At 42.1% G+C, this 20775-nt stretch overlaps 1 protein-coding gene across 4 annotated transcripts in view; it reads right to left on the reverse strand.

The window, feature by feature from the left end:
- Positions 1–273: 273 nt before the first annotated feature.
- The window catches only part of MYBPC3 (myosin binding protein C3), a 135976-nt gene continuing 115474 nt past the window's right edge, over positions 274–20775 (reverse strand). For 3 of the 4 annotated variants that reach the window (XM_075129623.1, XM_075129622.1, XM_075129620.1), the window contains 5 exons: positions 9570–9709; positions 8831–8990; positions 8120–8256; positions 3914–4100; positions 274–1736 (listed from right to left, as the gene is read on the reverse strand). In XM_075129623.1, the coding sequence (XP_074985724.1) occupies positions 1714–1736; positions 3914–4100; positions 8120–8256; positions 8831–8990; positions 9570–9709 (647 nt within the window). In that variant the 3' untranslated portion in view covers positions 274–1713. Of the gene's footprint in view, positions 1737–2286; positions 2330–3913; positions 4101–8119; positions 8257–8830; positions 8991–9569; positions 9710–20775 lie in introns of all 4 variants that reach the window. The other variant, XM_075129621.1, reaches the window with a different exon arrangement.

A 20775-nucleotide genomic window follows, 5' to 3' on the forward strand; every position in this document is an offset into this window, starting at 1 on the left:
AAAACAATAATTCAGAGCACTTTTCAAATATTAATTAAGACAGTTTGTAAAGCACTTTGACCTCTTTCAGGCTAAAAGGTTAAGCTGCTGTTTATAATTTAGTCCTTTGTTTTCTACGGATGCTGTCAACATGGTTGCCAGAGGTGATGGTTTGAGTCCACTTTACATTCAGTTTGTAAGTTCTTTATGACATGGAGTGTCTCAATTTGTATGTGTGGTATCTAGTAAATTCAGATAAATAAGAGAGCTGGTCAGAAAATGGGAAAATATAAATATTTTTGCACAATATTTTTAATTGAAGTTTTCTAACCAACAAATAGTAATAAAGTTCATAGGAGATATCACAAAAGCACCTCTTGTTTTAGAGGATTTGTGGTTGCTTATATATCCCTCCATGTTCTGATATGTGAATAAAATACCACTTAATCCAGCTGTCACTGCACAGGTATCTTTATTATGAAGATGTACTTCACAGTGTGGTACGATCTGCTGAGTCAGAAATACTCATCCATCAACACTGGTACATCTTGGAGGGGAGAACAGGAGCACTGAGTATTAATATGAAGAAACTGATGTAATTCTTTGCTAAAGCCTCACTTCCTGGATGGGTTTCCTCTCCCTGCCTTCTCTTGTTATGCCAGTGTAAAAGGAGAGTAATACCAAATCAGGGACTCTTAACTACCAATATAAGCTGAAAAAGATTACACAGTGCAAACTAGCAAGTTAGAAGCAGGAGACTCTGTTGGGGCAAAAGGGTTTGTTTGTTTTTTTAAAACTCATTCAAAAACCTAACTAAAGAACATAACTGTCTGGAAAAACATGTAAAAATAGTTTATAAACTTTGAAAAACCACAAATGATACAAAATTAAAAGCAGCTTTTGCTGAATTCATCATAAGCTTTGTGGTTTGAAATAGTCTTGTATGCTTTACTTCCTGACTGCATTTTTCAATGTCTCTCCTGAGACAGAAAGCTAGTTCTGAATTTAAGTTCTTTCATGATGTTTGTAATTCAGTTGTAGTAATATCCGAAAAATAGGAGTTCATGCTAGTGTAATTTACCAAACCAGAAGATGATTAGTAAATAGTTGGCAGGGACTATCTTATATACAGCAAGCAGTGCGATAGCCTAGACTAGATATTCTCAAATAGTGTTCCATGGACAAGCTGGGATCTGTAGAGGCCTTCCTGAGTCCACAGGCGTAAACATTTTGAGAATCAGGTGTTGAAGGCTGGAAAAGGAAAGAGATCCCTGTGAGGTCTCTCTTTTATCTAGGGTCCTGTGGGGTAATAAAGTTGAAGCACTAGAACAAATGACCTGCTAGGTATTTCTGAGCAATACAAGTATTCCATCAAGAATTTTAGAATTCTGAAAGTGACAAAAGAGGAAAAGGAGAGGATTTATTTTAGCATTGAAGAGTTGATGTTAGTGTTTGTGCTCACTCCAGGGGTGGTGGATCAGTTTTGCATTTAGCTTTAATGTTTCTGTCCTAAAGGAGAACCTCTAATGTTAATGGAGAAAATATTTCTGTTTCTCCTGCATGGTTATTAGGGACAATAACACTTCAACAATTCTGAGAAGGGAAACATGTGAAACTGTGTAGCTAAACAGAACATCTTTCTCCCCCATTAAATGACATTTAAAGATGCTCAGAGCTTTAGGTGTACGTGGGTCTACCCATTATTCATTTTCTTCTTTTGTCCTTTCCTTCTCTTCAAATTCCAAGCCCAACACCACCTGAGACAGAAAGAGAAGAGAGAGAGAGAGGTTGGTCACAAACAAGTGTGATGTTTATGATAACCATTTTATTTTTAAAAGTTTAAAGTGCATTGTACACTTTCAGATATACGTATGAACAACCATTTTTAAACTTAACATGATTTTTAAACTACTACATCCAGATACTATGTTACAAATTAGCCTTGTACTAATTCGTGGTACACATGGAACCACTGCTGTGATTGTCCTACACAAACAATTTTCAGTAAATTAAAAAAGGAAATGTTCCAGTAGGATTATTCCATTAGCCTTACAAATTGTTTAAGCCTGTGAGGGGCAGGAGAGTCTTTAATACCCTCTAACTTGAATGGGAGTCCAAAAAAGGCACTTTGCAGGAATATGATTTAAATGCAGTGATTTTAAAAAAATCATCTTATTGATTGACCCATAAACTGTGGATTTCCATAAATGGCTCTGAATGGACCTGTTTTCTACCTATCCAGCTTTATTCATCATTATTTTACCCAATGCTAACTAATTATTTTCCTTAAGTTATTTTGTTTCATACCTTGAATTGGTGATGAACTAAGGTTTAGAGTTTTACTGAGGTGCTGGAGGAGGTAAAAGAATTAAGAGTCAGTGAGACACACCATAGAAGCTGAACTGCAAAATTAAGTCATAGCACTAATTAAAGCTTAAAAAAAGAGGATGGGGGCAGAGAGAGAGAATTTTACAGTGGTCATTTTCTCCCTCACAATCATGGGGAGACTTAACATGCCCAAGACAGACTCTAAGAAAAAGAGGACTTAAAATTTCAATTACTACGTTTTAAATATTTTTCCATGTTTAACAGGGGGTATTCCTTGTATACGCTTCCAAACATTTAACTTTGTCATTTGCATTCACTTTCAAATGTTCTGTCACTAAAATGCTTTCTACTGCAACTGTGAAGAGAGTGACCGTCTCTCTAGTGGCCATATACCACCTTTTTCTTCTTGGGCCATATTATTATTAATTTTAAAAAGAACACTGTACTTGCTTTTCTCCATTGAGGTGAACTACAGTTACTCTTGTTGCTTTTGTATTCAAATTACCACGTTTTTGTCCTTATATTGGAATATAGTTGCACCATATTTTTTCTAGCATTTTTGATTGTACGCATAACAATTTTTAATGATGTAATACCATTTGGATTGGAAGAAGTCAATCTCCCTGTGTAGAAGGCACATCTCCACCAATCGCTATTCTGTACGCGTCCTTGTTGGCAGTTTGTTCTGTTTCTGAAATTTATTTGTATGCAAAGCACCATGCATGCTCATGGTACTTTATAACTCGTATTATGTTTTTTTTAACAATATTTAGCCTAAAATGTTCCCTTTTGCAGTGTAAGCATTTGTCTGACTTCAGCTAGTAGTGAAAATAAGTTATCAGTATCCTCTTTTATAATTGCTTGTAATGTAACAGAGCTTATATTTACATATTTTTGACAGCTATCGTATCTCATCACTTTTGAGGCTCTTAGGAATATCAGTTTTGAAATGTAGAGTATTGTCTATAGCAGCAGTTCTCAAACTGTGGATCAGGACCCCAAAGTGGGTCGCAACTCCATGTTAATGGAGTCACTCGGGCTGGCGTTAGACTTGCTGGGGCCGGGGCCCAAGCCCCAGCCCCACCGCCTGAGACCAAAGCCCAAGGGCGTCAGCCCGGGGCGTCAGATCTCAGGCTTCAGCTTTGGCCCCCCTGCCCTGGGGCAACAGGGTTCAGGCGGACTCAGGCTTTGGTCCCCCTTCCTGGGGTCATCTAGTAATTTTTGTTGTCAGAAGCGGGTTGTGGTGCAATGAAGTTTGAGAATCTCTGGTCTATAGGACAGTGCTGTTGTCCACAGCGTACTGTTTATTAATTCAGCTTGTGACATTCATTCCAATGTCTCATGCCTTCTTCTGGAATATTAACAACAATGGGAGCTGAATAGCTCCCCATCTTCTTGCCCTATAGTACCTAACGTATAACAAAGTTCTACCACAGAATTCTACCATATTTTCACCTGTTCCTATGGAGACATTCACTTATTCAATGGACTTTAGCTTCTGCCCCCCAGATATCAACAATTTTTGCTTAAAGGGAAGCTGTGGTTTTTGGAGAAATTAATTATCCATTCATTTAAAGGAGAATATTGTCTACAGAAATCTGGTTACCTCTGACATCCAATCTGCACTCTATTTCAGCTTCACCACATTCATTCACAGCTTTACAAGTGTAAAAGCCTCCATCAAAGGGACTAGGCTTTCGGATCTCCAGGGTCAATACCCCTTGCTTGCTGAACATACGATACTTGGCATCTCCAGAGAGATCCACTTTGTTCTTGTACCAGAATATCTTTGGCTGAAGAACATAAAAACAAAAGTTAGGAAGTTGAAGATTTATGGCTGCCTGTGCAACCTTAATACAGCCCCCTTAGGTGCACTATGATACTATTTTTAATTACATGATTCCATACTGTTGTTTTCATGAGACCCTGACTCATTCACTACATCAGATGTACAATGCTCAGAAAATAGATAACTTAGCTTTTCAGTATTTCTTTTTATCTTCATTCAGTGTGTAGCTCTGTATCTTGTTTACTGCACACTATACAAACCCTGCACTGTCTACAGAATTATTAATTCCCTCTTGGGCTTTTTTTTGGGTGCTCATCACCATAACATATGAGTGCTTTACAAACATGAATGGATTTATCCGCACAAGATGCCTGTGAGATGATATGGTATTATTAGTTCCATTTACAGATAAGGAACTGAGAGACAGAGATATTTTAGACCAAAATTGTGAGGCCTGCTAATTTTGCCTAACTTGAGGTATCTGGGGCCTGATTTTTTTCAGCATAATTAGCATTTTATATCATGTTCAAAGCATAGCTCCAGTTGACTTCAGTTGTAAGTGATCAGCACTTGTGCAAATCAGGCCCCTGGTGTCTCAAGTTGGGCATCCAGAAAAGGAGGAACACAGAAACTATGAAACTAGTGGGTAACTGTGGCAGATGAAAGCATAGAATTCAGTTCTCCATCATGGTATTCAGGTGTCTTAACTACCAGACCATCCTCCTGCAGTTGCTGTCTCATTCACTAAACACCTTCCAATTTCCTGCAGAAAACAGAGTTGTTTAGTACAAAACCCTGAGCACCATCCATCTTGTGCAGTGAATGAGGCAGAGGTCTTGTGGGAAAAAAGTATGTGATCATGTAATTAAAGGCTATAAAAATGTATACACATAAGAGGGCTGAATTAAGGTTGCATGGTCAGTCTAAGTTCTGGCATTTCGTAACTTTTGGGTTGAACCTTAACAGTTTTTAAACACAGTTTATCTTGTATGTAATTTCCTAGGTTTTTAAAAAAGCAAATGGAAAAAAAAAACTCCATGTGGAACCATATTAATCCATATGTGGTTTACCACTAGGATTCCACTTTTAAATCCTCACCACAGATCTCTACCATTTGAGGTATCTCAGTTCCTGGTAGACTCTGGGCCAGTCACTAAAAGGGGATGAGATACAGATTTTTATCAGTGAGTTTGCCACCTGTTTGCTGAGGACAAAGGAATGTTGGGACTTAGGAATCCTGAGTTCAGTTTTGGGTTTTGTAGGAGAGTGTTCTGTGGCTGTAACAGATTCTTTTGTCCCTGTTTCCTTCTACTTGTGTCCCCTACCGTGTCCCCTACCATCTCCCCTGCTTCTGTCCCCCTCTGCTCAAATCCCCCAAGTCTGTCCCTGTCCACTTCTGCTCCTATCCCCTAGTCTGTTCCTCCTCCTTCCACCCTGCTCATCATCCCTCTGCTTCCTCCTTCTCTTTCATGCTGCCTGGGTGCCAGGAGGGGAAGCATTGTGAGTACAGGAGGGAAAGTCTCCTGAATCATAGAATCATAGAATATCAGGGTTGGAAGGGACCTCAGGAGGTCATCTAGTCCAACCCCCTGCTCAAAGCAGGACCAATCCCCAACTAAATCATCCCAGCCAGGGCTTTGTTAAGCCTGACCTTAAAAATATCTAAGGAAGGAGATTCCACCACCTCCCTAGGTAACCCATTCCAGTGCTTCACCACCCTCCTAGTGAAAAAGATTTTCCTAATATCCAACCTAAACCTCCCCCACTGCAACTTGAGACCATTACTCCTTGTTCTGTCATCTGCTACCACTGAGAACGGTCTAGATCCATCCTCTTTGGAACCCCCTTTCAGGTAGTTGAAAGCAGCTATCAAATCCCCCCTCATTCTTCTCTTCCGCAGACTAAACAATCCCAGTTCCCTCATAAGCCTCTCCTCATGTGTTCCAGTCCCCTAATCATTTTTGTTGCCCTCCGCTGGACGTTTTCCAATTTTTCCACATCGTTCTTGTAGTGTGGGGCCCCAAACTGGATACAGTACTCCAGATGAGGCCTCACCAATGTTGAATAGAGGGGAACGATCACGTCCCTCAATCTGCTGGCAGTGCCCCTTCGTATACATCCCAAAATGCCATTGGCCTTCTTGGCAACAAGGGCACGCTGTTGACTCATATCCAGCTTCTCGTCCACTGTAACCTCTAGGTCCTTTTCTGCAGGACTGCTGCCGAGCCATTCAGTCCCTAGTCTGTAGCAGTGCATGGGATTCTTCTGTCCTTAGTAATGAGTAATCTCAGTTGTAGTGCATAGTATTGATAGCTGCATGTATGCAGGCTATCAAGTATGTTTGTTTCTGATACGTTTTTCCCTTCTGATTGCAGTGTGGGACTAAAGAAGGTCTTATATTTTTGCAACCAAGATGGTGGAATAAAAATTTAAATGAAAATAATGTTTCTTGCACTGTGACTCATGTTTATCCTCTGTCTCTAAACCCAGTGGAATCTTTAATGCAGCACTAGGATTTAAACAGTAAGAACCAAACCTTTGTGGCATCTGATTTGTTTTTAGAATTAGCAGCCTTGGGCCTCAGTGTCCTTATCTATAAAATTGGAATAATGGTACTAATCTCCTTTGTAAAGTGCTTTGAGATCTACTAATGAAAGGTATTATTATTACTATTTTGGTATTGTATGTCTTTGGCCTCGTCTGCTTGATGAGTCTCGTGCATTCATACTAGTCATGCTGAATCATATTAACGACACCTGCAGTTTTACTGTTCTTGAACAACTTTGTCCACCCTAGTATTTTTGTCAATAGCCCTCTTGCTCCTTCTGGATGTCCATCTCATGTCACAGTGCTATCTGGGCATGAATATTGGCATCTGCCTAGTGGCAGCATGTTCATGGAATATACTTTATACCCGAGACATCTTTGATAGTATAGAGTTATCAAAATGTCAAAGCGCTATCACCAGGAAGTGTTGTCTCTGAAAAAGATGCACAACAGCTGTCCAGTGTGTACAGAGCCATTTGTATGTGTCTTCTGGCAAGCATACAATTGGCATTGCAGGTGCAGAAAGGTGTCTTAGAAAGGCCACTTTGGAGTGATTGTTTGCACTGTGGGATGGCAGGATGAGCAGGGGTTTACATCAATTGTGCTAACATGGGAGGAAGAATCATCCAAACGACTGACTCATTTAATGACCACAAAAAGCATAATCTGGGGTGTTTGTGAAAATCAGTGGTAACTGGAACAGTTGTGTATTGGATAGAAGATGAGTTTCAGTTGATTGAGGAGGAACAATTATTATTTAGCATGGTAAATTTCTTAAGTGTGTATAAGACCCTTTTCCCCCCAGTTCAGTCTGCTTTCAGAGATTGAATCTAATCTTAGCCTGTGCTTGATAGTCTTTCTGATGCTTTTCCCTAATATCCATCAATAAGGTACAAAGTACAGTTCACCCTGAATAGAGCTCAGCAAATAATTGAGAGTGAAGAAAGTGTTCCCTGCCTGAGATTTTTTTTTTTTAATGCTGTCCCCTTGCGCATACATATTACAGCAGGGTATTTTACTACTTGATCACACAATCCGCATTTAGAAACACAAAAAGTTACATAGGTGCACTGAAGATAATAGAAAAAGATGTATTTCCTTTGCATTCTGTTAAATGAATGGTATGTTGCGTTGTCCTTTGCTGTGCTGAAAGACCCAATTATAATATATACATGGAAGGGGCCAGAGTTAACATTGCTATGCCAACTGTAATTTTCAACGTCCTGACTTGGGCATTTAAAAACATAGGTTTCATGCTGTATCACTATATTGCTTTTGTTGGTGTTTAGGTTTTTCACAGGAACACTATTTAATTCTAGGGTGTGGAGGGATAGTATGGACTGGGATTGGTGTCCTATAATGTAGATCAATAATTGGAATAGTATAATTACATGAAGCTGGCATGGATTTTAGGGTAGTTATAGTAGGCTTTTGACTTGTCACAATTATATAGATGAAAACTATTGTAATCTGTACCTTGGGGCTTCCTCTTACAGCACAGCTGAGCGTAGCATTGTATCCAGAGATCACAGAACGGTTTACTAAGGGGTGAGTGAATTTGGGGGCTTCAGAGAAGTCATGCTCTTTGTAACTGGGTGGTTTATAAATGGTGCCTGCAATTCAAACAAACAGAGTAATCTGGTAAGAATTTTGTCTTAAATCTTGCCTAGTCAACACAGTCTACTTGTAATTTTATTTTATCTATGTTGTTTTAGGAAAGCAGTAGTGTTAAAACATCAGCGTTGTCAACTTTTGTGATGTAATGAGGTATTTTTTCCTAAAAGCCCTAGCTCCTGGAGTGCTAGGATTATGTGAGAATCTGTTTTCATTTAAAAAATAAGTTTCTAGCTCTCATGGTTTCATGGAAAAGCTTGAAAGCATGTACTCTAAAGACTCAAAACCCAGAAGATAATAAGAACCCCAAAATTTGTTTTTAATTTAATGACTTCTGGGGGCCTGTCTCAGGATTCTTGTGGCTGAAAATAAAAAAATATGTCACCGTCTAATTGCATAAGGAGTCTAAAAGATTAGAAGCTGTAAGTGCCCAATGTTAAGTAATGAAAAAGTCTCTGCTCCTATGCCCAGTAATTCTGTACTCTGCTGTCTATAATATATTACTCAACTTGCTAACTGTGGCTTATCCATGAGTCAGTCTTTGTGACCTTTGTTTTGAAGAATGTGTGTTACCTGTCTTTTGTATGTAGGCAGGAGTTTTAGTTGTTGCAGCAGTTTCACTCAGGCCACACAAATTTTCACTGAAGACACGGAAATAATACTCATTCCCCATAATCAGGTCTGACACTATACAGTTGGTGCGTCGATAATGGTCAAAAACAGTGTACCATTCCTATAATGAGATTGTACATTGTTAGAAAAAGTAGACTATCTTGAAAAAGGTTTAAAGGGTCAGAGATAGTGCTAGTTGTCGTGTAGAGACCTTCCTTGTCAGTGTTAATGAAGAAGACAGCCTACCAAGCAACAGTGATTTTGGGAATGGATAACAATTCCTGATAGAGTAAGTGATAGCACACAGATTCCTTTAAGGGAAATTAAAAACCTTATATATTTTCTTACTTTGATCTTCATTCTGGCACAAAATTGTATATGTACGTGCATTAAACACAAAAGTTTCTATTCCTTATGGTTATTGCATATAAAAACTTTGTAAACTATTGTAGTCTGTCTTTCTAAGTCTTCAGAGACTGCTTTAGTGCCAATAATCACAGATGAAATCAACATGACTCTACTCAATTTCAACATGTCTGTTCATAACAAAATAAAAAACCATGTCAATTGATACAAGCCCTGAAAGTGAATATGTAGTTTCTGGTTCAGCATCCTACTTCCATGCTCTACTTGGCCCTACTCTTTTCCCACCCAATTTCAATGACTTTAGGAATTATTGGCAAGCCTGAGTGTCTCTCACCATTGTCTTTTTGTCAGCCTTCTGGATTGTGTACCCTGAGATCTGTGCATTGCCATTATCTTGGGGTGGTTTCCACTCCAGAGCCACGTTGAATCCCCACACATCTATGATTTTCACATTCTGAGGTGGACCAGGTTTGTCTACAGAGGAAACAAGTCAGACAAATTCAGTTCTTGTTTCAGGATCATTGATCTTCAGCATTTCCTTCTAAGCAGGAAAAAAATTGTTACTAAGTTGTGTAATTATCCCAAAGTAAAACACTTATTTTATGGAAAGTTGAAGTTGAAAATTAAAACATGAAAATAAAAAAAAAGTCAGTTAAGGTACCTGCACTATTCTTAATGCTATCCTTCTGCATGCTATTTAGAGTCAGGCAATCCATTTAACAAAAATAGGAGTCACCCAAACCTTAACTTATCCTTTGACTCAGACAAGAAGTTTTTGTGATGTTGGATGGGAGTTAACTCTTTTTGCCAGTCTTTCATTATACACAGTGTTCTCTGACTGAATTAATCAGTTTCTCAGTGAGAGGTCTTGTATGCACTGAGGGCAGTATGTTGAACCACCTAGGCAGTGGATCTATGTTTAGCTAGACTGATGAAGGCCAGACACTTAGGAATGCCTGAGCACTTTATTGGAGAGATTGTTAGTGTCTCACCTATGGGAGGGTAAAAGCAACGTTTAAACAAGCTGCAGTCCTGCCCTTGTTGAAGAAACCGGTGTTCTTCTTGAATATTGCCAAGTCTCTAACCTCCTGTCTCTGGGAACATCAATGAAAAGGTGGTGACAGGCCAACTCTAGCATCCAAAATCCTTAAACTCCTTGGATTGGTAGAATGGGTCCACACATTTCTTTCAGAGGGTGGCTGACTTCTTTTTTTTCTCCGAGTGACTCAGCTGAGTCCCACAAGACTGAGTTTTGTCACTGCTCTTTTACACAGTCTATTTAAAGCTGGTGAAACATTGTGATATATAGTGGCTACACTGTTATCAGTTTGCAGACAGTACTTAGATCTATTTCTTGTCTTCAGAAGTATTCAGTCATATCCATGCTGTCCCAATGTCAGCCAGAGAGTGTGATTTGGATGGCTTTAACTCACTCCAAATAAGATTGAGTTGATGTGGATTGGCAGAGAGAAAGATTTTTGAAGACCTTTAACCTGTCTCTTGATTGAGGGTATCTGCCCACCTACTGTTAAACTGGTTCATTCTCTTGGGTCTTTTTAGATTCATCACTGCACCAGACTCCCAGCTTTTATCAGTGACAGCAAATATTTTTTCATCCATGGCTGATCAAGAGGATAAGTACTTTAATAAGCTTTCTTCACCATGTTTATCTGTGCCTCTTTTATACCTCTAGGCTAGATGAGTGCAATGCACTCTTTAGAGCTAACCATGAACTTTTGACTAATACAAAATGAGGTTCTCCACCTTCTGTCTATAGGTGGGCTGTCATGAGCATGTTACACCTGTGCGTTTCTCTTTTCCATAGCGGACAGTCATTTCTGGGTGAAATTCAAGATGCTAATTTTCTACAAAGCCCTATATGGGCCAGGTTCTTGTTATCTTAGAGAGCCCCATTTCCTCTTTGCCATCTGTATCTCTTCAGCTATCTTTCACAAGGATGAAGCTTGCAGGAGGTGGAAGCCAGTAGGGGGGGCTTTGTCTCTGGAATTTGCTCCTGTTGGAAATACTTCCAAGCCTAAACCTGACCACTTTTAAAATGTGCAGAATGGCATCAGGCTTTTCCACTATCATGTCCACCCTCAGACCCCCATGATATAATCAGGTGACTCATGAAGGAGTAAAACACACAGTCACACCTTAGACTGGATCATCTGTCTAGATGTGGACAAAGGAAACTGAAGGATTGACCTATATCTTGGGCAGTCCACTATAACCTTCGAATTGATATAAAAATGTGGGTATCATGCAGGAAGAAGGTTTTATCAGTAGTCTGCCCCTGTTCTATAAACTCATAGTCCCAGATAATTTCTGAAGCATCCTCAGTGAAATCCATACCCAACTGAAGAACCAAGAACTGGAAGATCTGGTGAAACTTTGACCTTGTACACTGGCTTCTGCTGTTGACCACGCTGGTACCTAAAAGCACCCTTGCATTCATCCCAGCACATCATTGTGGATTTCTGAGAAGGTGGAGCAGTAGGAAAGGAAACTAATGACACTGATAGAAAACTGGCAGTTAAACTCCAGCACAAGATTTTTCTCTACTCTAGCTAATATATCGTCAACTTTACATGTAACACCCTGTAAAATTTCCCAGATTGTGAACCACCTTGTTAACGCAAACTGCTTCCTCATATCCCAGCAACAAATTCCTTTCAAAGACCTGTCAACATTATAAGATCAGGACACCAACAGTTATTCATGAGACTTAAAACACCTTTCCCCTTCCAAGGAATTTAGCTCCTTCACATAGCAAGAAACTATAGGACTGCTGGAAGAAATCTGATTCACTACTGACTGTTGATCTGTGCCCATCATGGGCTAGTTAAAGACATCTGAGGACTCTTACAGAGATTGTCAACTCCACACCACCTTTGATGAGAGAAAGCTACCATCCACCTTAAAGCATACCACTATCTGGCTTATTTACATTTAACTTTGACTTAACAAACTACTGCTTGTTGATTGACCTCTCATTTTTGAGCAAATTAACTTAGAAACTAGCTACAGGCTGCCTCCAAACACACCTATTACCAATATTCTGCATCCCTGCAACCTGGTTTAAGGCCAAGCCAGAACCACAATAGCATTGGTAGCACTGAAAGATGATCTCCTCCTGCCTGCAAACTGCAGAAAGTTCTTGCTCTTATTTCTGGATGTGTCTGTGGCATTTCTACATAGATCATATTATTGTCCAGGGGTGCTAGAACAATTTTTATAGTGGGGTTGCTGAGAGTCATTGAATCAAACTGTAAATATTCCATTTGTTATAATGGAAACCACTTCAAGCCAGGGGATCTGAAAGCATCCCCAGGACCCCTAGTTCCAGCACCTATGCTACTGTCCTGCCTAAGAGACGGCAGGAACCCCTTGTAAAGTGCTGAAATGGCTCCATTTCTTCCTTTCAAGACAACAACAGAGTGTGGTGATGGAAAACTGCTCTTTTATCTCTGGAGCACTCAGGAAGTCCCATAAAGATTGATTCTCTCCTCCATCCTTCTTAACATATACCCAGAGTTGTTAAGGGAAATTATGAGACATTGTTTTAAATGCCAGCAATATGCAGACAGCCCCCAATTTTAAGTTTTCCTTTGCCTTTTGACACAAATAGAATGATTTTCTAGCCCCCCTCACTGCCTGGCTGAATAAGAGATGAGAATTCTGTACTACCATGAATAGAAAAGAATCACAAAGGACTGAGTCAAAGGTTATTTATATTTGGAGCTTTCAAATGATCCAACTGTTGTTTGCTGGTAACACTTCTGCACCCTCAAGAGCAGTGTGAAGTGATGATTTGGAATGTACATTCCAGACACAGAGTAGAAAATACATCTAAACGCATTTAACTAAAAAGGCTCCTGGAATTTTGGGGAAATGATTGGTAAAAGTACAGAACTGTATTTCCATTTTAGTTTCCAGGCTCTCTAAAATATAGATACTTCTGCCATCTCACAGGGTATCGTGAAAGATTAATTCAGTGTTTGTGATGTGTTCAGCTACTACAGTGGTTCTGACTTTGATTTTTGTAGCCATTTCAAAAATCAGTTTGAGTGGAGAAGTCACAACTAGTCATGTAATGGATAAAAATTACAACTCTGTGTAATGAATAAAAATACCTAGGGATGCAAAGATAGGGCAAAAAATTGACAGAGCCAGAATTGAGATGAATTGGCTAAGTGAAACAAGCCAATACTGTGGAGAACTGTTTTGTGTAATTGAAGTCTATAAGGGATGATATTCTACAGAACAGTGATAAATTCAACCCTTAAACCAACCTAAGTGGATTGCTAGGTATACTGTGGCTTTCTGTGCCAAAGCATAGTATACGAACTCACTTCGCAGGCATACATGAGCCACCAAGGCTACGCTGAAATAAGGCAAAAACAGTTAAAGCCAGCTATTACCAGCTGTTAATCTTTGGAGCTGAGCTGCAGGTTGGATGAAGGCTTCGCTCTTGCTCGTTCTCCACCCTCTCTTTCACACCAGCAGTTCAGAGTAAAACCCTTCCACCTCCACATCTATCAACAACTGCCTTAATTCTTTTTCGTCTCTCTTTCTGAAGTACAGAACATAGAAACAGCGATAGCAGCAGCACTGCCCATCAAAAGTGGAAATGTGTCATATTGGATTGGAAGTTTTAAAAACCGCAATCTGCTATACCAAGAAAATTGTCAACCTGTCATTTCTATATTGAATAACACCTCCATATTCATCTGAATATAACAATTCTACACCATATGCCTATGTATCTGCCTGTGTGTAAAACGTCTACAGCAACCCCACTACTTGTGAATCTACCAGTACCTAACAATATTGGACCAGATGACTGTTATATTTGTTTAGAAATTATTCATTTGTGTTCTTATCTGTATATACTCAAATGAATACATTCTAAACAATTTCTCCTTTGTTTCTATCTTGACACCAAAGGCTGGTGTTAATAGCAGGAAGTGTGTGTGATGCTTGCAGACCAGGTGCCAGCTCATGCCAAGGACTTTAGGCCCCAATTGAACACTGATGAATGCCTAGCTGGAAACCTGTCTGGCTCACCTGTGTGTTAGTATTATTAAAATAGTATTTAGACTTTATGAAATGGTTGTAGGATGCTGCATGTATTTATCTCACTTCAGGTTATATTAGGGTATGCATTGCAAACCTCTAACTATGACCTGGTCTACACTACAGAACTAGGTTGATGCAAAGCAGCTTATGTTGACCTAAGTATGTAAATGTCTACATTAAATTTCACTCCCGCCGATGTAACTGCCCCACTACGCTGACTTAATAAGTCCAATTCCGCAAGAGGCATAGAGTCAATGTCGATGTAGTTAGGTTGTCGCAGTGTCAGTGTAGACGCTGCATTGCTTACATCAACTTTTACTGGCTTTCAGAAACTGTCCCACAATGCCCCATACTGACAGCACAGTTGGTACAAGTGCTCCTGGTGAGGATGCTCACTGCCAACACAAGGAGCAAAGTGTAAATACGCACCAGCGATGTAATTACTGCGGCGGCTGTATGCTGATGTAAGTGAGGTCGACTTAATTTTATAGCGTAGACATGTCCTGTAACTCACCAAATAGGAAAGAAGCATTAATTAATGTAAAGGCTGGATTCCTACCAAAGATGCTGGGTCCTGCACACAAGAAGGTCCATTGAAACCAAATGAGCCATTGTGAAACATTAAAGGACAAAGACTGTGGATTGCTCCCCGACATCCATGAAGAGGAGATGTGCACGAGGATTCGTCCCATGAGCTTGGACTATGGGGGAAGGGAATAAAAATTCCTGACAAGAAGAAACTGGGTCTGTATGCTGCTTGGACTTTGAGAGGTCAAGATTTCTAAGCATAATCATAGAATCATAGAATATCAGGGTTGGAAGGGACCTCAGGAGGTCATCTAGACCAACCCCCTGCTCAAAGCAGGACCAATCCCCAACTAAATCATCCCAGCCAGGGCTTTGTCAAGCCTGACCTTAAAAATATCTAAGGAACGAGATTCCACCACCTCCCTAGGTAACGCATTCCAATGTTTCTCCACCCTCCAAGTGAAAAAGTTTTTCCTAATATCCAACCTAAACCTCCCCCACTGCAACTTGAGACCATTACTCCTTGTTCTGTCATCAGCTACCACTGAGAACAGTCTAGATCCATCCTCTTTGGAACCCCCTTTCAGGTAGTTGAAAGCAGCTATCAAATCCCCCCTCATTCTTCTTTTCCGCAGACTAAACAATCCCAGTTCCCTCAGCCACTCCTCATAAGTTATGTGTTCCAGACCCCTAATCATTTTTGTTGCTCTCCGCTGGACGTTTTCCAATTTTTCCACATCCTTCTTGTAGTGTGGGGCCCCAAACTGGACACAGTACTGCAGATGAGGCCTCACCAATGTTGAATAGAGGGGAATGATCACATCCCTCGATCTGCTGGCAATGCCCCTACTTATACATCCCAAAATGCCGTTGGCCTTCTTGGCAACAAGAGCACACTGCTGACTCATATCCAGCTTCTCGTCCACTGTAACACCTAGGTCCTTTTCTGCAGAACTGCTGCCGAGCCATTCGGTCCCTAGTCTGTAGCGGTGCATGGGATTCTTCCGTCCTAAGTGCAGGACTCTGCACTTGTCCTTGTTGAACCTCATCAGATTTCTTTTGGCCCAATCCTCTAATTTGTCTAGGGCCCTCTGTATCCTATCCCTACCCTCCAGCATATCTACCTCTCCTCCCAGTTTAGTGTCATCTGAAAACTTGCTGAGGGTGCAATCCACACCATCCTCCAGATCATTTATGAAGATATTGAACAAACTGGCCCAAGGACCGACCCTTGGGGCACTCCACTTGATACTGGCTGCCAACTAGACATGGAGCCATTGATCACTACCTGTTGAGCCCGACAATCTAGCCAACTTTCTGTCCATCTTATAGTCCATTCATCCAGCCCATACTTCTTTAACTTGCTGGCAAGAATACTGTGGGAGATCGTGTCAAAAGCTTTGCTAAAGTCAAGGAACAACACGTCCACCACTTTCCCCTCATCCACAGAGCCAGTTGTCTCGTCATAGAAGGCAATTAGATTAGTCAGGCATGACTTGCCCTTGGTGAATCCATGCTGACTGTTCCTGATTACTTTCCTCTCCTCTAAATGCTTCAGAATTGATTCCTTGAGGACCTGCTCCATGATTTTTCCAGGGACTGAGGTGAGGCTGACTGGCCTGTAGTTCCCAGGATCCTCCTCCTTCCCTTTTTAAAGATGGGCACTACATTAGCCTTTTTCCAGTCGTCTGGGACTTCCCCCGATCGCCATGAGTTTTCAAAGATAATGGCCAATGGCTCTGCAGTCACATCCACCAACTCCTTTAGCAGTCTCAGATACAGCGCATCCGGCCCCATGGACTTGTGCTCGTCCAGCTTTTCTAAATAGTCCCAAACCACTTCTTTCTCCACAGAGGGCTGATCACCTCCTCCCCATTTTATGCTTCCCAGCGCAGTAGTCTGGGAGCTGACCTTGTTCATGAAGACAGAGGCAAAAAAAGCATTGAGTACATTAGCTTTTTCCACATCCTCTGTCACTAGGTTGCTTCCCTCATTCAGTAAGGGGCCCACACTTTGCTTGACTTTCTTCTTGTTGCTAACATACCTGAAGAAACCCTTCTTGTTACTCTTAACATCTCTTGCTAGCTGCAACTCCAGGTGTGATTTGGCCTTCCTGATTTCACTCCTGCATGCCCAGCAATATTTTTATACTCTTCCCTGGTCATTTGTCCAATCTTCCACTTCTTGTGAGCTTCTTTTTTTGTTCAAGATCAGCAAGGATTTCACTCTTAAGTCAAGCTGGTCGCCTGCCATATTTACTATTCTTTCTACACATCGGGATGGTTTGTCCCTGTTACGTCAATAAAGATTCTTTAAAATACAGCCAGCTCTCCTGGACTCCTTTCCCCCTCATGTTATTCTCCCAGGGGATCCTGCCCATCAGTTCCCTGAGGGAGTCATAGTCTGGTTTTCTGAAGTCCAGGGTCCGTATTCTGCTGCTCTCCTTTCTTCCCTGTGTCAGGATCCTAAACTCGACCATCTCATGGTCACTGCCTCCCAGGTTCCCATCCACTTTAGCTTCCCCTACTAATTCTTCCCAGTTTGTGAGCAGCAGGTCAAGAAGAGCTCTGCCCCATTTGGTTCCTCCAGCACTTGCACCAGGAACTTGTCCCCAACCCTTTCCAAAAACTTCTTGGATTGTCTGTGCACCGCTGTATTGCTCTCCCAACAGATATCAGGGTGATTGAAGTCTCCCATGAGAACCAGGGCCTGCGATCTAGTAACTTCCGGGATAATCTCGGGATCCTCAGTGCTTGGCCTGGCTTATGATAGAAGCTTCTACCATCCTTTGAATTTAAGACTGTAACTCATTTGTGTATGTATGTTTACCTGCTTTAACCTTGTTAATAAATCTTTAGTTAATGTATTATAGGATTGGCTACAAGCATTTTCTTGGGTGTAAGATCTAAGGTGCAATTGACCTGGGACAAGTGACTGGTCCTTTGGGACTGGGAGTAACTTGAATATTATTGTGATTTTTGGTGTAAGGGATCATCTATCACAACGGCAGGCTTACCTGGCAATATAGACTAAAGTACCCAAATGGACTCTCTCTGACTCTGTATTAAGGCTGTTACAGTGCTTGAGGAGTTCACACTTGATACTTGGTTGCTGAAATCTAAGTATAGATCACCCAGTCAGTTTGGGGTTTGTGCTCCGCTTCTTAACAGTCTGTCCTGAAGTTGGTACTCACACTCTTGAGCCACTTCAAACAGCTTGAGAGTGTATAGTTCTCTTTCTTCTCTGGGGATGAAAGGGACTTATTTCAGGACAGTCCAGTTTTTGGTTGCCTGCTTCCTCACCCCAGTCCCCAAAAGGTAAGAGCACATGAGGCTGTAGGCATTAATCCCTCAGCAAGTAGACATCTGTCAAGGAAGATTAACTGATTTATCAAAGGATCAGTGATTGATGTATTGGTTCTTTGACAGCCAGGTTAGGCTCTCACCCTTTCAGCTGACCTATGCATGCTGTTACATAGCAACTGTAGCACTGCCGTCAATAAAAAACAGCCTGCCTGTTTCTCCCACGTTTCTCTCCTGCCAAGAACATACAAATCTGGAGAGCAGAAGGTGCTGTTGACAGAAGTGAAGTAGGGCAGCTCTGATGAATGAGGGGCTGAGTCAATAATTTAAATTCATGGTTTGGCTGCAGATGGCTCTGCAAGTATCCAAGCCCTTTTGGTGATCAGCAGGAGATTAACTGAAATTTAATGTTGTGGCAAAGCTATATACCTAAGAATTTAGAAATCTTACACCAGTCCTGCAGGCCTGGTACATCTTAATAAATGTAATAAGATTACTCACACTTTGTCAGCCATTAAGTTTCTATGGGAAATGGTTCTCTGACAACTGATATATATATTGTGACAGGGTCGGGCTAGATGGCTATAGGAGAGTAATAGAAGGCAAATATATTAGCCCCAGGCTAAGTAGGTCCCTTTTCCCTGGGTAAGGTAACAGGGAAGGTTCCAGAAGAATCAGGAACATTTTGGAGACAATTAAGACAGGCTGATTAGAACACCTGCAGCCAATCAAGAAGCTGCTAGAATCAATTAAGGCAGGCTAATCAGGGCACCTGGGTTTTAAAAAGCAGCTCACTTCAGTTTGTGGTGTGTGTGTGAGGAGCTGGGAGCAAGAGGCACTAGGAGCTGAGAGTGAGGACACGGACTGTTTGAGGACTGAGGTGTACGAGCATTATCAGACACCAGGAGGAAGGTCCTATGGTGAGGATAAAGAAGGTGTTGGGAGGAGGCCAGGGGGAAGTAGCCCAGGGAGTTGTAGCTGTTGCACAGCTATTCCAGGAGGCACTCTAGACAGCTGCATTCCACAGGGCCCTGGGCTGTAACCCGGAGTAGAGGGCGGGCCCGGGTTCCCCCCAAATCCTCCCAACTCCTGGTCAGACACAGGAGTCGTCGACCTGGACTGTGGGTTCAGAAAAATGGCCACGCTGAGGGCTGCCGTGAAACTCCAAGGCGAGCAAATCCACCAATAAGCGCAAGACCCACCAAGGTAGAGCAGGAACTTTGTCACAACTGGTGTTAGAAGTGGGATCTGGTGTCCACAGCGCGGCGGAAGAAAGAGGGTGTTTGGAAGGATGGGGGGGGAGGAAGAGGGTCTATTTTTATTTTTTTTCACCACAGTGGAGGAGGTAGTGTGGGCACTGATACAAGCAACGGCTGCCCAGGAGGAGGCTACTCGTGTCCAGGCAGCCGCCCAACAGGAGGCAGTGCGGCTGCAGCAAGACACTACTCGGCTGCTGATGGACCAGGCTGCTCAAGACCGGGCTATGTTGCAAGAACTGGTAAACCAGGTAAAGGCCCTTACAGAGCTGAACCGTGGCCATGATGGGACGCAGATCATTCGGGCCAGCAATTGCCTGCAGAAAATGATGCGGGAGGATGATGTAGAGGCATACCTCCTGGCCTTTGAGAGGACAGCCCTGCGGAAGGCTTGGCCCAAGAACAGTGGTCTGGCATCCTCGCTCCATTCCTGTGTGGGGAGGCCCAGAAGGCCTACTATGATTTGCCTGAAGAGGCTGCAGCAGACTACCCCCAGCTGAAAGCAGAGATCCTGGCCAGATCTCGGGTAACAACTGCAGTGCGAGCCCAGTGATATCATGAGTGGAGGTACTAGGAAAACAAAACCTCGCGGTCCCAATTATATGACCTCATCCATCTCGCATGAAAGTGGTTACGAACTGAGTCCTGGAGTCCAGAGGAGATACTAGAGGTTCTGGTCATCGACCGGTACATGAGAGGACTACCGCCAGACCTTCGCACCTGGGTAAGCCAGAACCAACCCTCCACCTACGACGAGGTTGTCGCGCTGGTAGAAGGGCAAAGGACGGCGAGTGACCTGACCCGACCAGTTAAGGAAGAAGCACCCTGGGTTAAACTAGCAGCACGAAGCCCTAGAGCTCGGGTAACTGGGCCACCAGGAGAACCTAGGTGGAAAAAGAGAGGGGCTGAAGGCCCACCAGAAGCCACAAGGAGTCGGAGCACTGAGGGGAAAGAGAATTGTGATGTTAGACTACCCAAACCCAGAGACCGGGGAATGCCTAGGGCTCCATACAGGTGTTACGCCTGCGGGGAGTGGGGACACATAGCTGCACAGTGTCCCAATGCCGAGGACCCTATGCAGTGTAACCTAGGGAACTGGGCAGACCTGTGCTCCCTAATCCACCTTGTGCGGGTCTCACTAACCCCACATATGTACACTAGATCAGTGAAGCTAAATGGTGTAGAGACCACAGTACTGGTTGATTCGGGGAGTGCTATCACGCTTATCTCGGGGAAGCTCGTGAAGCGTAATCAGCTGCTGTGGGCCAAGTGTACAGGGATAACATGCATCCATGGGACAGTTGGTTATTACCCCACCATCCCAGTAAAAATCGAGATTATGGGGAACACTACTGAGGTAGCAGCAGGTGTA

The sequence above is a fragment of the Caretta caretta genome, chromosome 6 (assembly GCF_965140235.1).
Source record: "Caretta caretta isolate rCarCar2 chromosome 6, rCarCar1.hap1, whole genome shotgun sequence".
Lineage (NCBI taxonomy): Eukaryota > Metazoa > Chordata > Testudines > Cheloniidae > Caretta > Caretta caretta.